General features: G+C 30.0%; 2 protein-coding genes across 9 annotated transcripts; one reads left to right on the top strand and one right to left on the bottom strand.

Annotated features, from left to right (window-relative positions):
- Window positions 1–3,541: 3,541 nt before the first annotated feature.
- On the top strand, window positions 3,542–6,683 carry LOC8264441. Of its 7 annotated transcripts, XM_048379217.1 has the most exons (5): window positions 3,636–3,868; window positions 4,431–5,829; window positions 5,935–6,021; window positions 6,094–6,194; window positions 6,331–6,683. In XM_048379217.1, exons 1-5 carry the CDS (start codon window positions 3,815–3,817, stop codon window positions 6,394–6,396), a joined length of 1,707 nt encoding a protein of 568 aa, XP_048235174.1. In that variant the 5' UTR covers window positions 3,636–3,814; the 3' UTR covers window positions 6,397–6,683. The 7 variants fall into 7 exon arrangements, with proteins under 7 accessions (XP_048235171.1, XP_048235169.1, XP_048235170.1 ...); XM_048379214.1 differs by adding an exon at window positions 3,542–3,561 and having other exon boundaries at window positions 3,794–3,868; window positions 4,431–6,194; XM_048379212.1 differs by having other exon boundaries at window positions 3,599–3,673; window positions 3,794–3,868; window positions 4,431–6,194.
- Window positions 6,684–7,757: 1,074 nt separating this feature from the next.
- LOC8281304 (ribosomal protein L11 methyltransferase) lies at window positions 7,758–13,378 on the bottom strand. 2 transcript variants are annotated; one of them, XR_007217516.1, is made up of 8 exons: window positions 12,965–13,378; window positions 12,784–12,867; window positions 11,779–11,919; window positions 10,587–10,652; window positions 9,905–10,072; window positions 8,770–9,096; window positions 8,314–8,525; window positions 7,758–8,200 (listed from the first exon to the last, which is right to left on the bottom strand). XR_007217516.1 is itself a non-coding variant. In XM_048379777.1 (7 exons), the coding sequence occupies exons 1-7, from the start codon at window positions 13,256–13,258 to the stop codon at window positions 8,087–8,089; spliced, it is 1,194 nt and encodes a 397-aa protein (XP_048235734.1). In that variant the 5' UTR covers window positions 13,259–13,373; the 3' UTR covers window positions 7,758–8,086. The 2 variants fall into 2 exon arrangements, 1 of the variants encoding a protein (XP_048235734.1); XM_048379777.1 differs by lacking the exon at window positions 8,314–8,525 and having other exon boundaries at window positions 12,965–13,373.
- Window positions 13,379–16,339: the final 2,961 nt, after the last annotated feature.

Genomic DNA, 16,339 nt, shown 5'->3' with positions numbered 1-16,339 from the left:
AATGGATTAATTAGTGATAGCCTTAGGATAAATTTTATCTTATATAATTCTCTTTATCTAATCTCTATTAAACTTTAGTTTAATAGTCTTAATTTTTAATCCCTAATTCATGAATTCTAATATTTATTGTGCTATAAAATTCTAATTATTTGGTAAAAATACTTTTTTAAATGATGGATAAATTTATCATTTTATCATTTTACAACACATTTTTACTATATATATTTTATTTTTCATCTCATTTAATAAAAAAAATTCACGTCGGTATTTATAATGTAATATGCTAAAAATACTATTTTGTCATTTTTTTTACAAATTACTATACTTAATTGTTAATTTTAAAAATTCAATCACCCGATTGTTATTTTCTGAAAAGTTTAGATACCAAAAATATAATTATCCCTAAATGAATTAAAAATTATAAAATACAATCATATAATATGAACACAAGTTCATCAGTAAAAGATTATTTTAAATTTTTTAATATTTTTTTAAATTGTGGTGAGTTCTATATTTTAAGAAAAACCACTAAAAAACTATTATATGAGTATTAAAAGCAATAAATTAAATAAAATTAAAAAATTTATGACCAATAATTTATAAAATTCATAACCTATACTTTAGTAAGATATTATTAAAAACTAACAATTATATGAAAGAGGTACAATAGAGCATTAAAATTTTATATATACACTTTTATGGATATAATTTTCTTCTATTTCTAATTTCTTTTCTTTCTATAATCTTTTGTAATTATATAAAATTGACTAATTATCTAATAATATTTTAAATTTTTGTATATTTTGTATATAAAAATTAGAATAAAAATTTCAAAAATTGGCATAATATTTTTTCTGCCTAGTAATATATATATATATATATATATATATATATATATATATATATATATATATATATATATATATATATAAAATTTATTTCTAATGATATTGCAAAACGTAAAGGTTAATGCCTAATTTACATAACTATTTTATTCGTACAAAATGAATTCGGCCGAAAGATCGGGCATTAGACTAAATTAATTGAGCCTCATTTCATTATGAAATAGATGAAGTTAGCTTCAAGGATGTAATTATTATGTATTTCAAACTTTAAGTACGTGAATTGAGCTACTTTAAAGTTGGAAGGCTTAAATATATGTTTTACTAACTACGTCTCGCTAAAAATTCATATATATATATATATATATATATATATATATATATATATAATGTATATATATGTATATATAATGTATATATATGTATGCATGTATGTATATGAAAGTAAGATTTTAGTTTTAAGTTTTATGATTTTTAAGAAATTTCTTTGGATTATAATGAGTTTTTAATTTTACCTTTTATAAAAAAATAATTTTTATTTTTTTTTATCTTTAAGGCTATATTAATTGTCATTTAATATTAATATAACTATATTCACATCTTCTATTGATTTTATATGTTATTAATAACCCATAATTCTTATATTTTGCTAATTTTGTATCTCATGATATTTTTTATGATAATTGAAAAGTTATTATTTATTACCACAATCATTTTAATTTTAATGTAAATCACTATTTTATCATTCATATATTCTATATTTTCCATCTCCATCTTCATTTCTAATTTTTTTTATCTCCATCTTTCAATAAAATATACGAGCAAATAATGGAAGAGAATCAAAAAAAAAAAAAAGCTTTTAAAATAGCACTACAATAATTTATAGCCTTATTTTTAAAAACTTTTAAAAGGTATGCTGAAGAAGAATATTTTAATTTGTTAAAAAGTTTCATAATTATGTACTATTTGTATTAGTGAATTTTTGTTATCTTTACTTAATTATATTAAAATTTTATTTTAATAATTTTATCTATAAATTCATATATCAATATCAATAATATCTTTTATGTATCATAGAAAGTCTAATTATTAAATATTTTATTTTGTTCAATTATTTGAAAATTTTGAATTGTATTCTTTTCAAGACTGATTTCTTATTTTTATGTTATTTTAAATTTAAATTTTTATATATGTAATGTTTATGATTAAAATCAATAATAGTTCATATGCATCAAAATAAAGTAAAAATGGTTATTATTTCGTATGTTTTGTACTCCTATCATTTTTCAATTCTCTATTGTATTATTACTTTATACTTTTCTATTTCCTTATTGGACAATCATCTTTAATTAAATAACAAATTAAATTAAGTATAAAATATAATTGTTGATTTTTTTGTAAGTCGTTATATAACAATCCGTCCGATGGGCGGACATAAAAACTAGTTATAAACTACAATTCATTACAAGTATACTTGAAGTTCATATATAATATTCTCAAAGTTCATAGAAATATACTATAAATTCATAGGCTAAAAACAAAAAGTTCATAATTTATAAACTATAAATTCATCACACATACATGTGAAATTTATAGATTATAGTTTAGAAATTTATAATTTAAAATCAGATTTATATTTTAAATGATGAATTTACAGTTCAAAATTGATGAACCTACACTGTATTACCAATAAACCTACAACTTTGTGTCTAATGAACCTATAATTTATGTCTAATGAATCTACAATTTATATCTAATGAACCTAATGAATATGCATGATAATGAAAATTCAATGTCATATAAAATATAAATATGATAATATATGAAAAATAGAACTATCCTTGAAGTCATTAAAAAACTACTAGAAAAATGTTAGAATTTGTAAATAAAAAATTACATTAAAAATTTTAAATTATAAAACTACAGATTTGTAAGTTAACAACAGGTTCATGAATCATAAATTATAAGTTCATCAAATGTATGTTTGAAGTTCATATATATTATTTTAGAAGTTCATAAGAGTATACAAACTCATAGGTTAAAAACAAAAGGTTCATAACTTAAAAATTATAAATTCATACATATGAGATTCATAAATTATAATTTAGAAATTCATTATTTGAAAAACATATTCATATTTAAATTGATGAACTTATAGTTCAAAACTGATGAATTTACATTTTATATTTGATGAACTTATAAATAATATTTAATGATCTTGTTATTTATAACTATATTTAACAATAAATTTTTAATGAATTTACGCTGTAGTACCAAATGAACTTCTAATTTATGTTCAATAAACCTGATGAATATACGTGACAGTGAAAATTCAATGTCATATAAAAAATAAATATAATATTTTATAAGAAAATAGAACTATCCTTGAAAACATTAAAAGAACTATTAAAAAAATATTAAAATATTAAAATAAAAAATTATATTGAAAATTCTATGCAAATAAAATTTTAATTTTTTATTATTTCTATTAATATTTATTATACTAAAGTTGTTATTATAAAAATTAATTCCTAGTAAAATTATTAATTTTTAAACAATAAGATAATAAATATTTAATAAAAGAAAATTAATTTTAAAATTTAATAGTTAATAAAATTATTAATTTACCATATATATTAAATATACAATTATATTGTAAAATTTATAATTAATTACTTCAAAACAAAAAGCTATCTGTTAGACGTGTTAAATGATTTAGGTACATATTATTGCGTGTACATAGATCCATGATATAATTTACCAACTATTCTCGTGGAAGAGGACTAGGAAATAACCTAACCCTTTATTGTGCATATAATTCCCTGAATTCTGTTTGTATTTCTCCGTTTATATATCGATATCTTCTTCATAGCCAATTGCCGTTTTTTATATTTTATGTTTTAATTTACATTTACTTTCTCTTTTGTGGTTTGATTAGTTGGCTCTTGCAGGTTTTGAAAAGGAAGATCCAAATGGGAAAATCTTCTTCTTCTACTAAGAGAAAACGCTCCAAATATTCCTCTCAGGTGCATTACTCTTCATTATTTAGTGAAAAGCTTTAATCTTTATTAAGGGTTATTATTTTTTTATTCCCTTTTATTAATGTTTGCTGTAATTTTCTTTTGTAATGTTTATGGTTTTCTTTAGGGCTGGGGTTTTTCTAATTCATTACTTAATTGTGTTTTATTATCAAATCGAGTGTTTGATTTTCTAGACATTTCTGTAGTAAATATGGGATTCTTTTTGGGTGTGTTTGTGCATGAACAGGCATGTGATCCTAGCCTAAAGTTTTGTTCCGGTTTACTAGTGTATTGCACATTCGGGTTCTAATTTTTCAATATAGTAAGAATTTGGCTTTAAAAATAGAAATCCAATAATATTTAGCCGTTAAAGTTCATAGCTTTCTTCTAGTTGTTATGTGTTTGTGTGATGTGTGAGCCTAATTGGTTGGTGAATTGAGCTGGTATTGGGAAATTAAACTCCTTAACTGCTAACAAGCATTTTGTGAATTTTCCTAAAGTGTTTTTCTTTTCCTGTTAATCGCCGGGCCACTTGTTTATGCATCCTTGACGTGTATCCCTTGTTTAGGTTCGTACAAAGAAGAGAAGTAAGATTAAAAGTTGCAGACCAAAGAAGCTTAGGCGCCATGATGATTCAGTTTCTTATTCTAGTGATGATTCAAGAAGTTCAGTTTCTGTTTCCTTCAGCTCTGAGGATAGTTATAAGCATAGAAAGTCTCGATCTCGAACCCATAATGTAAAGGGGTCTAGAAGGAGGGTTCGTTCACACTCTTCTAGCAGTGAGGAGTCTGGTTATTTGAAAAAGCATCAAAGGCCAAGGAGGAAAAATGATTCTGAGGTGAGGAAGAAAACATACAGGAGCAAAAAGAAGAAGGCTCGAGAGGCAAGTAGTAGTTCTAGGAGTTGTTCAACTTGTTGGAGTTCGAGTAGTGGAAGTGAGGAGAGTGACAATGAGAGCAGTAGGGGTAGGCCTGAAAGAAGAGAAAAGAATACAAGAAAAGTGAAGAATGTCAAAGGTGGAGCTACAAGGAGGAGGTATAGGTCAAGGAGTTGTTCTTCATGTAGTGGACATGACTGGAGTAAGGAGAAAGTGACTGATGGAAACGTTTCGAATCGACTGAAATCAATCATTACCCTTCCAAATGAGGATGAGGAGGGAAGAGAGTTGAATCGGGATGAATGTAAAGAGGAGATGATATGTGATCATGACGATTATCCATCTAGCAGAAGCAATGATAGTAATGATGGAGGAAATAAGAGTGTGTCAGCTTATGAGCCATGTGTTGAATCTGAAAAGAAAAGGTCCATAGAGATCGAGAAGAAAGAAGATGCTTCTTCTTTTAACATAAAAACCACTAAACTCCCAAGCAGTTACAAGAATGGGGATGACCACCATTTAGGAAGTAGATTTGCTTCTGATAGCGTTGGGAAAAATGATGCTTTAGAGGAAAAGACTAGTAATACTTCTGAGGTGGTTGGTAGTGCAAATGCTAATGACTTAGAGTCAATTTTAAGAGAAAAGGCTTTGGAAAATCTGAGAAGGTTCCGTGGAGAGATCCAGACAAATATGAAGAGCACTGTTAGTCAGAAAGATGAGAATGATGTTACTCTGAAATCACTATCCACTATGAAGGGTGAAGTAAACGAAATTGCTTCCCTTGAGGATGATGGTACTCGAGGATCTAAAGGAGATTCTGCTCATCCAGTGCAAAAAGAAGAGAATATTTTTGACACAGAGAATGGTGGCAATGATTCTGTTTCTGCTATGGACAATGCTTATATACCCAACCAGATGGCTGTTGCTGGCAGGGAAAAGGCCAACATGAACTTGAGCCCTGTTATTAACAAACCAACATTGGTTACATCAGCATTGAAGCAAGCATTATCAAATGCTACCTCCACTGCAATGGAATTGCCTGCTTCAAAGGAATCAGATAAGGCAAAACTGGTAATTGGCAGTAGCAAAGGTAAGCATAATGCGACTTCTTTAAAAGGCAATGGCAAAAATGGAAAAGTTAACGATGCCTCTGCTTTTGCTTCTGCCAAGTCTTCATCTTGCGTTCCATCCTCAGGAGTTGATGTTGGGTTGAATAAATTGCAAGATGGCTTACAGTTGGAACAGAAGGCAGTATCTTCTGCGGCACCTCTGAGCAGCACTGGTAATGATACCACATTTATTAGTACCTCTGGTTCTACTTCTGGTAAGCCTTCTTCTGATCTCACATCTGCAGCAAGAGATATAAGTTCAAGTACAGCGCAAGATGATGACAAGGAAGGTTCACAGTTGGAGCGGAAGACAATGTCTGTGATGCGTGGTGGGGAAATGGTGCAGGTAAGTGTCTCTAATCCGTTGTACATTTATTAATTAGTGAGCTGTAATATTCAGTGTCATACTTTATGCTGTGTGCTAAGTTAGACACCTCTAATTATTTATTCATTTATTTATGTCCTCTCTTCCTCTGGACTAGGTGAGCTACAAGGTCTACATCCCTAAAAAAGCTCCAGCTTTGGCTAGGAGGCAACTCAAGAGATGATGTTTTTGTTGGAAATTCACCAAACTTAGAATGCTAGGCATTTATTCAGATGACCCTTTTGTTTTCCTCTACAAAAGAATGGTGCATCCTCTAATAGACAAAAGGATATGAACTTCTACAGGAGTAATTTATCATTTTCTATTATAAAACAGCTGTAGTAGTTAGAAGGTAAAATGACTTGAGGTTTCCTTTTTGTGTCAAAGGATTATTGTAACTTTATGAAGTCGTGTACTTTGCACAGGAGACTGCACCATTGCTATAAATAAATGAATTAGATATTGTGTTAACTGTAATAGCAGCAATTAGTGTACTTAAATGTGATAATCTTGTTTTAAGGTTCTAATAATTATATCTTATATGCTAATAGTTGTAACTTTACTTGCATATCTTTAATTACTTTGAACACATCATATTATGTATCACTGTTTACTTTGAACAAATTATCTTTAAGCACTTGAACTGCAATATTTAATAATAGGGGAAATTCTAGGAATGTGCATTTTTGAACTTTATCCATAATGGTTCCATAAATGTTGCATAATATTTTATTTGACTTTTTTCCTTGTATGTGTTGGATTTATGTTCTATGTTGTCACTTTTGGATTTTCATTACAATGTGAAGTTTAGTTTGTTTCTACTGTCTTCAAATCTCATTTGGATTGGAAGGCCCTTTTCAATACGAGGAAAACTTGCTTAACCTTAGGTTATGTTTTTATGATTTAATTACTTTAATACTATAATTTTCAATTTAATTTACTAATCACTTTTAACTCTGTTTTTGTAATTTTTTAAACTCTTTATTTTTAATTTAAATTAATATACATCTGAATTTTATTTTTTAATAATATTTAAATATTTATATGCAATACATCATTGAATGGAGGTATATGTTAGAAAGTGAGTGTTTAAATATTAATAAAAAATTAAATTATTAGGAAGTGTATAAATATTAATAAAAAGAATAAATTGCAGTATCTATTAGAGCATGAACCAGAATGGTATATCCAGATAATAGTCGTTAGACCGTACTTCTTTTCTAGTGTAGTATTAGTATTAATACGGATGACTAAAGTTCGGTTATTTTAAATATAAATTTGGTCCTTTTCTTTTGTATCATATATTTTTTCTACTAATTCTACTAAAATGAGCATAACTTGCAAATGATTTATAAACTAACAAGCTCACATGCTAAAGAGGTTGTAAATTTAAATGGGACCCTTTTCATAATACATAGGATGCCAAATGTGGAAACTCATTGTTAAATCCTGAGTATCGACTGTCGTGTGAGTCTCGACCAATGTGTAGCTGCCATAACATAAAAAAAAAAAAAAGGGCTAAACAGAGGCGGGCGAGCTTGCCGGTGTGATACACCTACCCATCACGACATTTAATAAATAAATAAAATGAATTCCGCTTGTATTTGTTTCATTTTTCATACAAAATGCTACTACTGTCGGCCAGAAAAAAGAAAAATCATAAAAGTGAGAAGTGTCAATTTGACAAATTACAGCCTTTTCTCAAGTTGGATAAACCACAGTTATTCCATGTTGGAAGTAAATGTCAGCTTGGCTTTCAGATGCTGTTTGGGATCATATGCTTGGAAAAAGTGGACATTGTTGCTTGAGACCAAGTTCTTAGTTGTGCATTTGGTGCTTCTGCTCATAGTTCTGGTAGTATATTACAGTCTCCTTCACCTCCCATCAATATTATTTTTCTTTCTTCCAATTACACAGGCCCAATCATCCATCTCTTGTACTGATATGTCTTCCAAGAGCATTGAATATCGGTCCATGATATATGATACCTGCATCAAAGACATGATAACACCAAATCAGACCCAAGCACATCCTCTAATTAACCAAGGCCCCTGAAGATCCTTAAGTTTAGGACACTGAAAAGAAAGATGTCATTTTTTACATTTCATCAAGGGTCTCATGTATCTGGAAACGACTGTGGCTAGCGACTACCGATTTGAACTATTCCATACAGATTTTAGACTGTTTTGATCCGAAGTGAAGACACAGAAGAGTAGGCCACCGGCTTCCATTTCTCTGTTAGCTTAATTTCAGTTTAAGGAATGAGCATTAACCTACAAAATCGAAGTCTTTGCAGCCTGCTTCATCTCCTGCCTTTAGAAAGTGGGACATCAAGGATTCGACAAGGAATTGGAGCCAATTAAAGTAGTGTAGCTAATGTATATATATAAGAATAAGAAATGCACTTCTAGTGAGCCTACCTTCCTTTCTGTCATTGATTTATCCTTCTATTTCTAGTTCTTTTTTTTTTTTTCTCTCAACTCTTAATTACAAGATAAAGATCATTAAACTAGCATAAGACCAGAAAGTGACAGTATCTTGAAAATTAGGATCATACCTGCTCAGATATAATACCAGACACAGCAACAATTGCCCCAGGTTTAGCATAAGAAACAATATGATCTGCCAAGTCCAAGAGTGGATTCAATAGGATATTAGCAATGACCACATCGTATTTCTCTGATTCAGAGACAAGTGCCTTTTCAGAAGGGCCATCCTTCAAAGCTTCATTTGTCCTTTCATCCATCAATGGAGAGCATGTTTTGCTCGGAACTAGGAGTAATTCCATCGTCTCAGGTCCTATATTATTTAGATCAGCATTGTGACGTGCAGATTTGATAGCTTGGGGATCTACATCAAGTCCAACTGCCATTGCAGCACCGAACTGCTCCAGTAAAAATGACAAGCTAGAACTTGAGAAGCCGTTGGCATTGTAGGTGATTTCTTAGTAGTTACTAGAATATCACATAAGAACGTCTTGAAAATTTTAATTAGATGAAATTAACAATGATAATTTAAAAAGGTCATAATACAAGTAAAGATTTAGGAAAGCAGCAATGGGTGTTAAGAAATGGACAAAAGAATGCACATCATTCTAAATCTTATAATGATCAAATCAGTAACAAAAACTTGAGATATTGATAACTTGAAATATTCAGGATAAGATTAAAGGATGTGCATGTTTCACATTTAGTTATGCAAATCCAGTCAAATGTGATTGAATTAAGGTGAAACAAATGATGATAACCAAAAGTTCATTTGGTTATCAATATTACAGTTGCATGGAAGTTTCCAGCAATTACTTGCACAAAGAGAACATCACCGTGTGATACTGAGAAAGCTCATCCGATGAGAATACTCTGTGTCTTTGGCGTGGAAGAGACTAAGTAGATCTTCTACATCACTACACATCTTCTACATCACTACACATAAAATGATGTCTTCGGCTTTAAAACTTCTTACTTTTATTTCCTAGTTAAAAGGGTTCAATAAATTAATGGTTGGAAGAATTTTGTGCAGAACCCAATTCTTTTCAAATTTTTGGTATCAGATTTCTTTTGATTTACATAAGGAGACAGCTTCATTAACTCATTGGTTACGCATAAGCTTGATAGAATATAGGCTGCGCTCGAAGGAATGAAAATGTACTATAGTTTTAAATCAAAGGTTGAATTACTAAAAAAGATCATTACCTTAAGTGCTGCGATTGCAAGAAGGCCAGAACCTGTGCCATAGTCCAAGAAAAGTTCTCCTCCTTTTATCAATTCTCGCAGCAGCAATAGACACAACTTTGTAGTAGGGTGCTCCCCGGTTCCAAACGCTAGTCCAGGATTCAGAATTATATTTGTTGCTCTAACGTCCTGTAGGGATCAAGTGCAATTATGGTATTCTTTAATGCCAGTATAAACTGTTTAGTTCACACTATCATTTGTAAACCAATCACAACTGTGGTTGCAACAACATGGAAGAGAACTTGTGAAGTAACTTGAATGTAACGAGTGCTGTCCATGCATGCAATTTAATGAGTCTCCTAACACTTGCACACAAGCATACAACTTGATGCTCACTAGAAAAGAAGTGCAAAAGTTGTGTGCGCATATACCCCCTTGTATTTTCCTTTTCGTATTTTTCATTTTAGCCCCTCCAAAAATTCAGATTTTCCCTTATATATATAGATGTGTATATATATATATATATATATATATATATATATATATATATATATATAGTACCCCAAACCAAAAGCATATTTCTGGATTTCACTGGGAACGGGCATGCATTGACAAAGCTTATTAGGTTAAAAGGAAAGCTATAACTATACATGGTGACCAATGATTCCAATAAAAACTTTGAAGATAATTCAGATAATCATACTGGGGCTGATCTCCACTCGGGCACAATCCAAAGTCCTTCAGCAACTTCAACAGGAAGAAATGATTCCTGTAACAGATACAAATCAATGTAAATAACAAACTGGAATATAATGAAACAATTGTATCTTATCACCATAGCTCAATATCATTAACTTGCTGAGAATAAAAATGATTATGTACAGTCGCAAGAATAAATGAATTTTTTAATGAAATCTGACAAGTTAAAGAGTGATGAATACATGTAATTTCTTATGCTCCTTGTCAGGGGACAGTCAATAAAGGTAACTAGTAGTCAAACAAAAATGCAGTATATCCCTGAAACAGAATACAGATGCATTACCATTTACCAACGCCCATCCAGTCAAAGACATCCTGCAAGTCCTTGTAAGGAAACAAGGGCTTCTCTTAGATCTACAGTCACCCAAAAAGAAGTATTGTTTTAGCTCTGCATCACCAAAACTTAGTAGTCCTCAAAAACATGAAAGTTGACTCCACCATGATGGGTTATGCAGACAGTAAGACAAGTTTTTTCTACTAACAAAGTAGTAGAATAAGAACCATCCAGAAACCCAAATCACCAACCATGAATATTTTCTGTCTATTTGGAAAGCAGTAATGAACCAGACTAAATTTACCAGTAGTTTATCTATTCTCCCACCTTACTGAATCTAATGTGAGGTATTATTTTCCATCAAGACGAATTACTGCACATTGTACTACATATTTTGGTTCATGTAGTATGCCAATTTGGTAAACAGATGTAATTGCTATTTTTTTTTCCATTTTTTAGATGCACGCACTGCCAGATAAGACTCATGGTTGCCATCCTAGCCAAGCCAAGGATGTCACATGCTACAATCTGTGTATTACATGATTATTTTTCCTATAATACTCTCAGCAGTGATGTGAAAATTAGAGAAATAGAATTAGCAAGAAAAATAAATGGGTTTCTAGCTGCAGGGGATGACTCTTCTACTCTTCTTTGCACAACTAATTTGGACTGGAAATAAGTTAAAAAGAAACCAAAATAAAACAAATCAAAATCAAACTTCCAAATTTAGCTGAAACAAAGAAAGAGTAGAAAAATACTAAATATATATTAACCATTCACCCTAAACGGTCAAGAATGCAGAGATTGCAACGGACCAACATAAGCAATGTATTACACCATGAGGAAATTGAAGGAAATTAACCTGAGTTTTCCGAACCCAGTCATATTGCTCTCCCATTTTAACCTCATACTTTGGTATCTTTTTTAACCCTACGGAATCAGCAGCTTGAGAAAGGCATGCATCCACATCTTGACATTCAGGAAATATGGAGTCCATGCAGATCTACCACATATGCAAAAATTATTACAGGCATTAAAATAAAGTTTACATTGGAATATAATCAACTTTTTTCAAAGATGAAGATTGAGCATTGTTTTTTCTAATAAATCATATGATGCTTTATCATACTACCAGTAGACAGATTAAACATAATGGCAGAGATGGTTCCCCATGTTGTCATAGTGAATTATATTAGGTCTCTTATGATGAATATTTGCATTGAAATTTGAAATTTGTTTTCCAATTTCGTACTGAATAGAACTTATAGTGGCATGAAAGAATCATTTGACTTCAAGTTAACCTTGCCAAAAGCATATATGCGGTTTTTCATGTAGCATAATGGCCAGAGTTGCATGTAAGCCAACAGAATTATCTGCTCTTCATAAGGCCACCAAACACCATCATGATATCATGGAACCTTATATTAAAGTCATCTTAACCAACTGAGCTAATCAACAAGTTAAACTTCTGCTTAAATAGTGTTGTCTCATGCAGTTCTATGTACATTCACAGCATCAACAGGATTGTGGAGCCGTTCATACCATTAATGTACCATAATGCTTTCTCAATGCCATTGATCCTTCACCTCTTAAATGGTTCATATCTACAGAAACCCAAAAGCAAGCCCTAATTCCAAGTTAATTGAGATCGGCTACATGAATTCTCTTTCTCCACTCCCAACGAATTTACTTTCATCATTCATATCTCTAAAAACTCTTTTTGCGAGCATTCTTTGGTTTGATATTATTGCACTATTTTTGTACTACAATAGTGCCAAGTTTATGTCTCTTGATATTCACGAAAACGTTTAAATTGTATCAGATCCATAGAGAAAAATAAATAAAAAGCCAGAGCATAGAGAGCAACCTCATTAGAGCTGTCAGAGTCATCTTGTTCATCAGTACTAACAGAACTTGCACCAAAGCATAAAAGTGCTTCTGAAAGCATATCCTGGTAACATTTAAGAATATACATATATGAAAAAAACAAACAAAAAGAGAAATTAAACTTTCGAAGAAAAATCAGAATGAAACAGTGAGATGCTCACAGCAACATCTTTATTAGGACAGCGAATGCGAACGGAAAGGTAAGCAGAAGAAGAAGGAGAAGAAGAAGCAGAAGAATGAGTATGAGTAGCTGTGGAAGAATAATCAGTATGATGTGAAGAGCAAAAAGGAACATAAGCGCAAAAAGAAGATATGGGAATATTGTTGGCGAAGAGTAAAGAATTGGGTTTTGATACATTTCGGCATATGGGTTTCAAATTTGAGACTGTAGAAACAATGAATGAGCCTCGAGAGAGAGTGTAGGAAAGGTGTTTGAAGAAATGACTCTTTGACATCTTCTTCCTGCTCTGGTTGCTACTTAACGCCTCTCCGATCTTATGTCAGTGGTTGAGGAAAGAGAACGTTGTTTCCTTTGGCGCGGGATTGTGAATGTGCTTTTGTAGTTTTCTTAAAAAGTAAATAAAACTAATTAGAATTTGTTGATTAAAAAAAAATCTGTGTTTGTTACTTAATACTAAATTATCTCACCAACGCTATTTCATAAATAATTAAAAGAAAAAATTATATATATTCTGTTTCACCTTTTCTATTTTTTATTATAATGTTTACTCTATATTTTTTAATTAAGTATTTAAATATGATAAAAATATTTAATATGGTGTTTTTTAGCTCTCACATTAAAAGGTGGCTATGCAATTTGATTAAATACTATATTAGTTTAAATATTTTTTAAATAATTTTATATTTATTTTTTTCTTTTTATTTAGTAATTTTTAAAAAATTAAAAGAAATAAAAAATTTATTCATCTGAATAAAAATTGAGAAAAAAATAAACATTATATCTTTTCTTTTTCTTATGTTCATCTAAACAAATAATAAAATATATTCTTTCGCTTTAAAGTAATAAAAGAATAGAGAAATATATTATATTCTTTTTAAGAAAATAATTTTTAATAAAAAATAATATGTAAATATTGTTCTTTAAAAACAAATAAATCTAAAAATTAGAAATTGAAAATATTTCAAGGGTTTTACTTTTTAGTGTTCAAAAGAAAGATTCATAGAGAATAAAAAGAAGACAAAAAAAGAGAAAAGAAAAAATAGAAAAATTATAAATAATGAAAAATAAAAAATATTTAGATTATATTATGTGAAGATTAAATTAAATTAAAAATTAAAAACTCCAAATTAAAAATTTGTAGTTTATAATTAATATATATCATTAAACTTGGTTTATAAATAATTAAAATTCAAACTAATTCCATTAAATAAAATAAAAATTAACAACAATTATTTAAAAATTTAAATAAAATTTGGGTTAGAAGTAAAATTCTGTTTTTATTTTATTCATAATTAGCAATATGGTAAAAACTTAAAAATATAAAAAGAAAAAAGACAAATATTGACTGGAAATAATTATCTTATTCAAATTGAGAAAAAAAATTACATAACAAATTGAACAAGAACTAAACAAATAAAGTCTAACAACTCCTACATATACAGTAAGACTGAAGCAAACAAATAATGACACCTTTAAGAATAGAGATTTATTGGACTAAACAGTAACAAACTAGCTCAATATTTTCTCCTTTAAACTGAATGCCTAAGCATCAGTTTATATCATTTTCAGACCAAACTCCTAATGAGTGCCTTTGTCATTATATCAACTAATTGATCTTGTGTGTTGCAATAGACTAATTCTATCGTACCAACTTTTGTGGGGCTCTCGGAAGAAATGAAAATGCACATCTATATGCTTACTACGACTGTGCATTACTGGATTTTTCAAAAGCTTGATTGCATAACTACTATCACAATAAATACTAGTTGTCTTGTCCTTGATTCAGACCCAATTTCTCCACCACTCTTTTTCAACTATACGATTTAGTAAGCACATGAGGCCGCAACAATAAATTCAGCCTCGGTGGTAAATAGACTTACTACTAGTTGCTTTTCTAATAGCTAAGACACTGCTTCTGAACTCAATAAAAATACACGTCAAAGTGCTTTATGTATCTTTCAGATCTTCAACATAATCACTATCTATGTAAGTAATAAGTTCATCTTTTTCTCCCTTCTTATAGAAGATTCCAAAGTCAAATGTTTCCTTCAAATATCTTAACACCTTTTTTGCCATTTGTAAATGAAGCTCAATAGGATTCTTCATATACCTCCTTATAAGACCAACTACATACATCACATCTAGTCGAATAACAGTTAGATACATGAGGCTATCCACCATTTGTTTATAGTGAGTTTTGTCTATCATAACTCCACCTTCAATCTTCATTCTTCATCATCTTACAACCTGGAACAATAGGATTATGAACTAAATTGCTTCTATCCATTGTATGTTTCCATTTCTACATCTATAGTTTTCCTCCATTTCTCATTTTTTACTACATCCTTAAAGCGAATAGGATTAGCAGTTGCAAATATGCCAGTTGAATTTCATTGTCTTCTTCAAAGAGTCATTCTCCTTTTCATAGTCTTGCATCCAAATTGGTGGTCTCCCATTCCTCCCTTCATTCGAGCTAGGTGAACTTTCAACCAAAGAATCAAAAGAAAGATTCTCCTTTTCTTCTTACGTATCTTAGCATCAATATCAGACTCACTTCTCTTTTCATTATCATAACAAATAACCGCTTCCTCCTCTTAGTCACCTAATTCCAAATCGTACCAATTGCTTCTTCATGCTTCTTTTTCCAATCCCAGCTTTTATCTTTCTCAAACACAATATCCCGACTTATTATGATCCTTTGTGAAGTAGGATCATAAAGTCAATAAGCCTTTGAATTCTCACTTCCTAACAAAATACAACTTAAGCTTTTATCATCTAGTTTTTTTTCTTTTACTATCATGTACATGAATATGAGATATACAACCAAAAACTCTGAAATACACAATTGAAGGTTTGACTCCACTCTAAGCTTCTTCTAGAGTCTTATTTCTTATGGGCAATATTGGACATTGATTCAAGGTATGTACTATTCAATTGACTGCCTCAGGCTAGAAGGTTTTGGTAATTTTCTTTTCTGAAAGCATGCTACGTACCGTATTCATAATGGTTCTATTATTTCCGCAACACAATTTTATTGCAGTGCGTATACAATTGTTAACTATCTTTGTATACCATTTACATCATATAAGTTATTGAATACTTACAATGTAAACTTTCCTTCTCGATCAATATGTAAGCCTCTAATGGATGTGTTTTCTCCTTTTCAATACGAACTTAAATGTTTTAAAAGCGTCAAAGGCCTCAGATTTTTCTATTAAAAAGAAAACTCATATTTTCTAGTAAAATCATCTGTAAAGGTGAGCAAATACCTTTTCTTGCTGTTGGAGATGGGCTTAATTGCCCACAAATATCAGCATATACTAAATGAAGAATTTGTGAAGCTTTCTAGGTGCTT

The sequence above is a fragment of the Ricinus communis genome, chromosome 9, assembly GCF_019578655.1.
Source record: "Ricinus communis isolate WT05 ecotype wild-type chromosome 9, ASM1957865v1, whole genome shotgun sequence".
Classification (NCBI taxonomy): Eukaryota; Viridiplantae; Streptophyta; class Magnoliopsida; order Malpighiales; family Euphorbiaceae; genus Ricinus; species Ricinus communis.
Note: the sequence above shows the minus strand (reverse complement) of the source record. Positions and strands in the feature narration are given on the sequence as shown.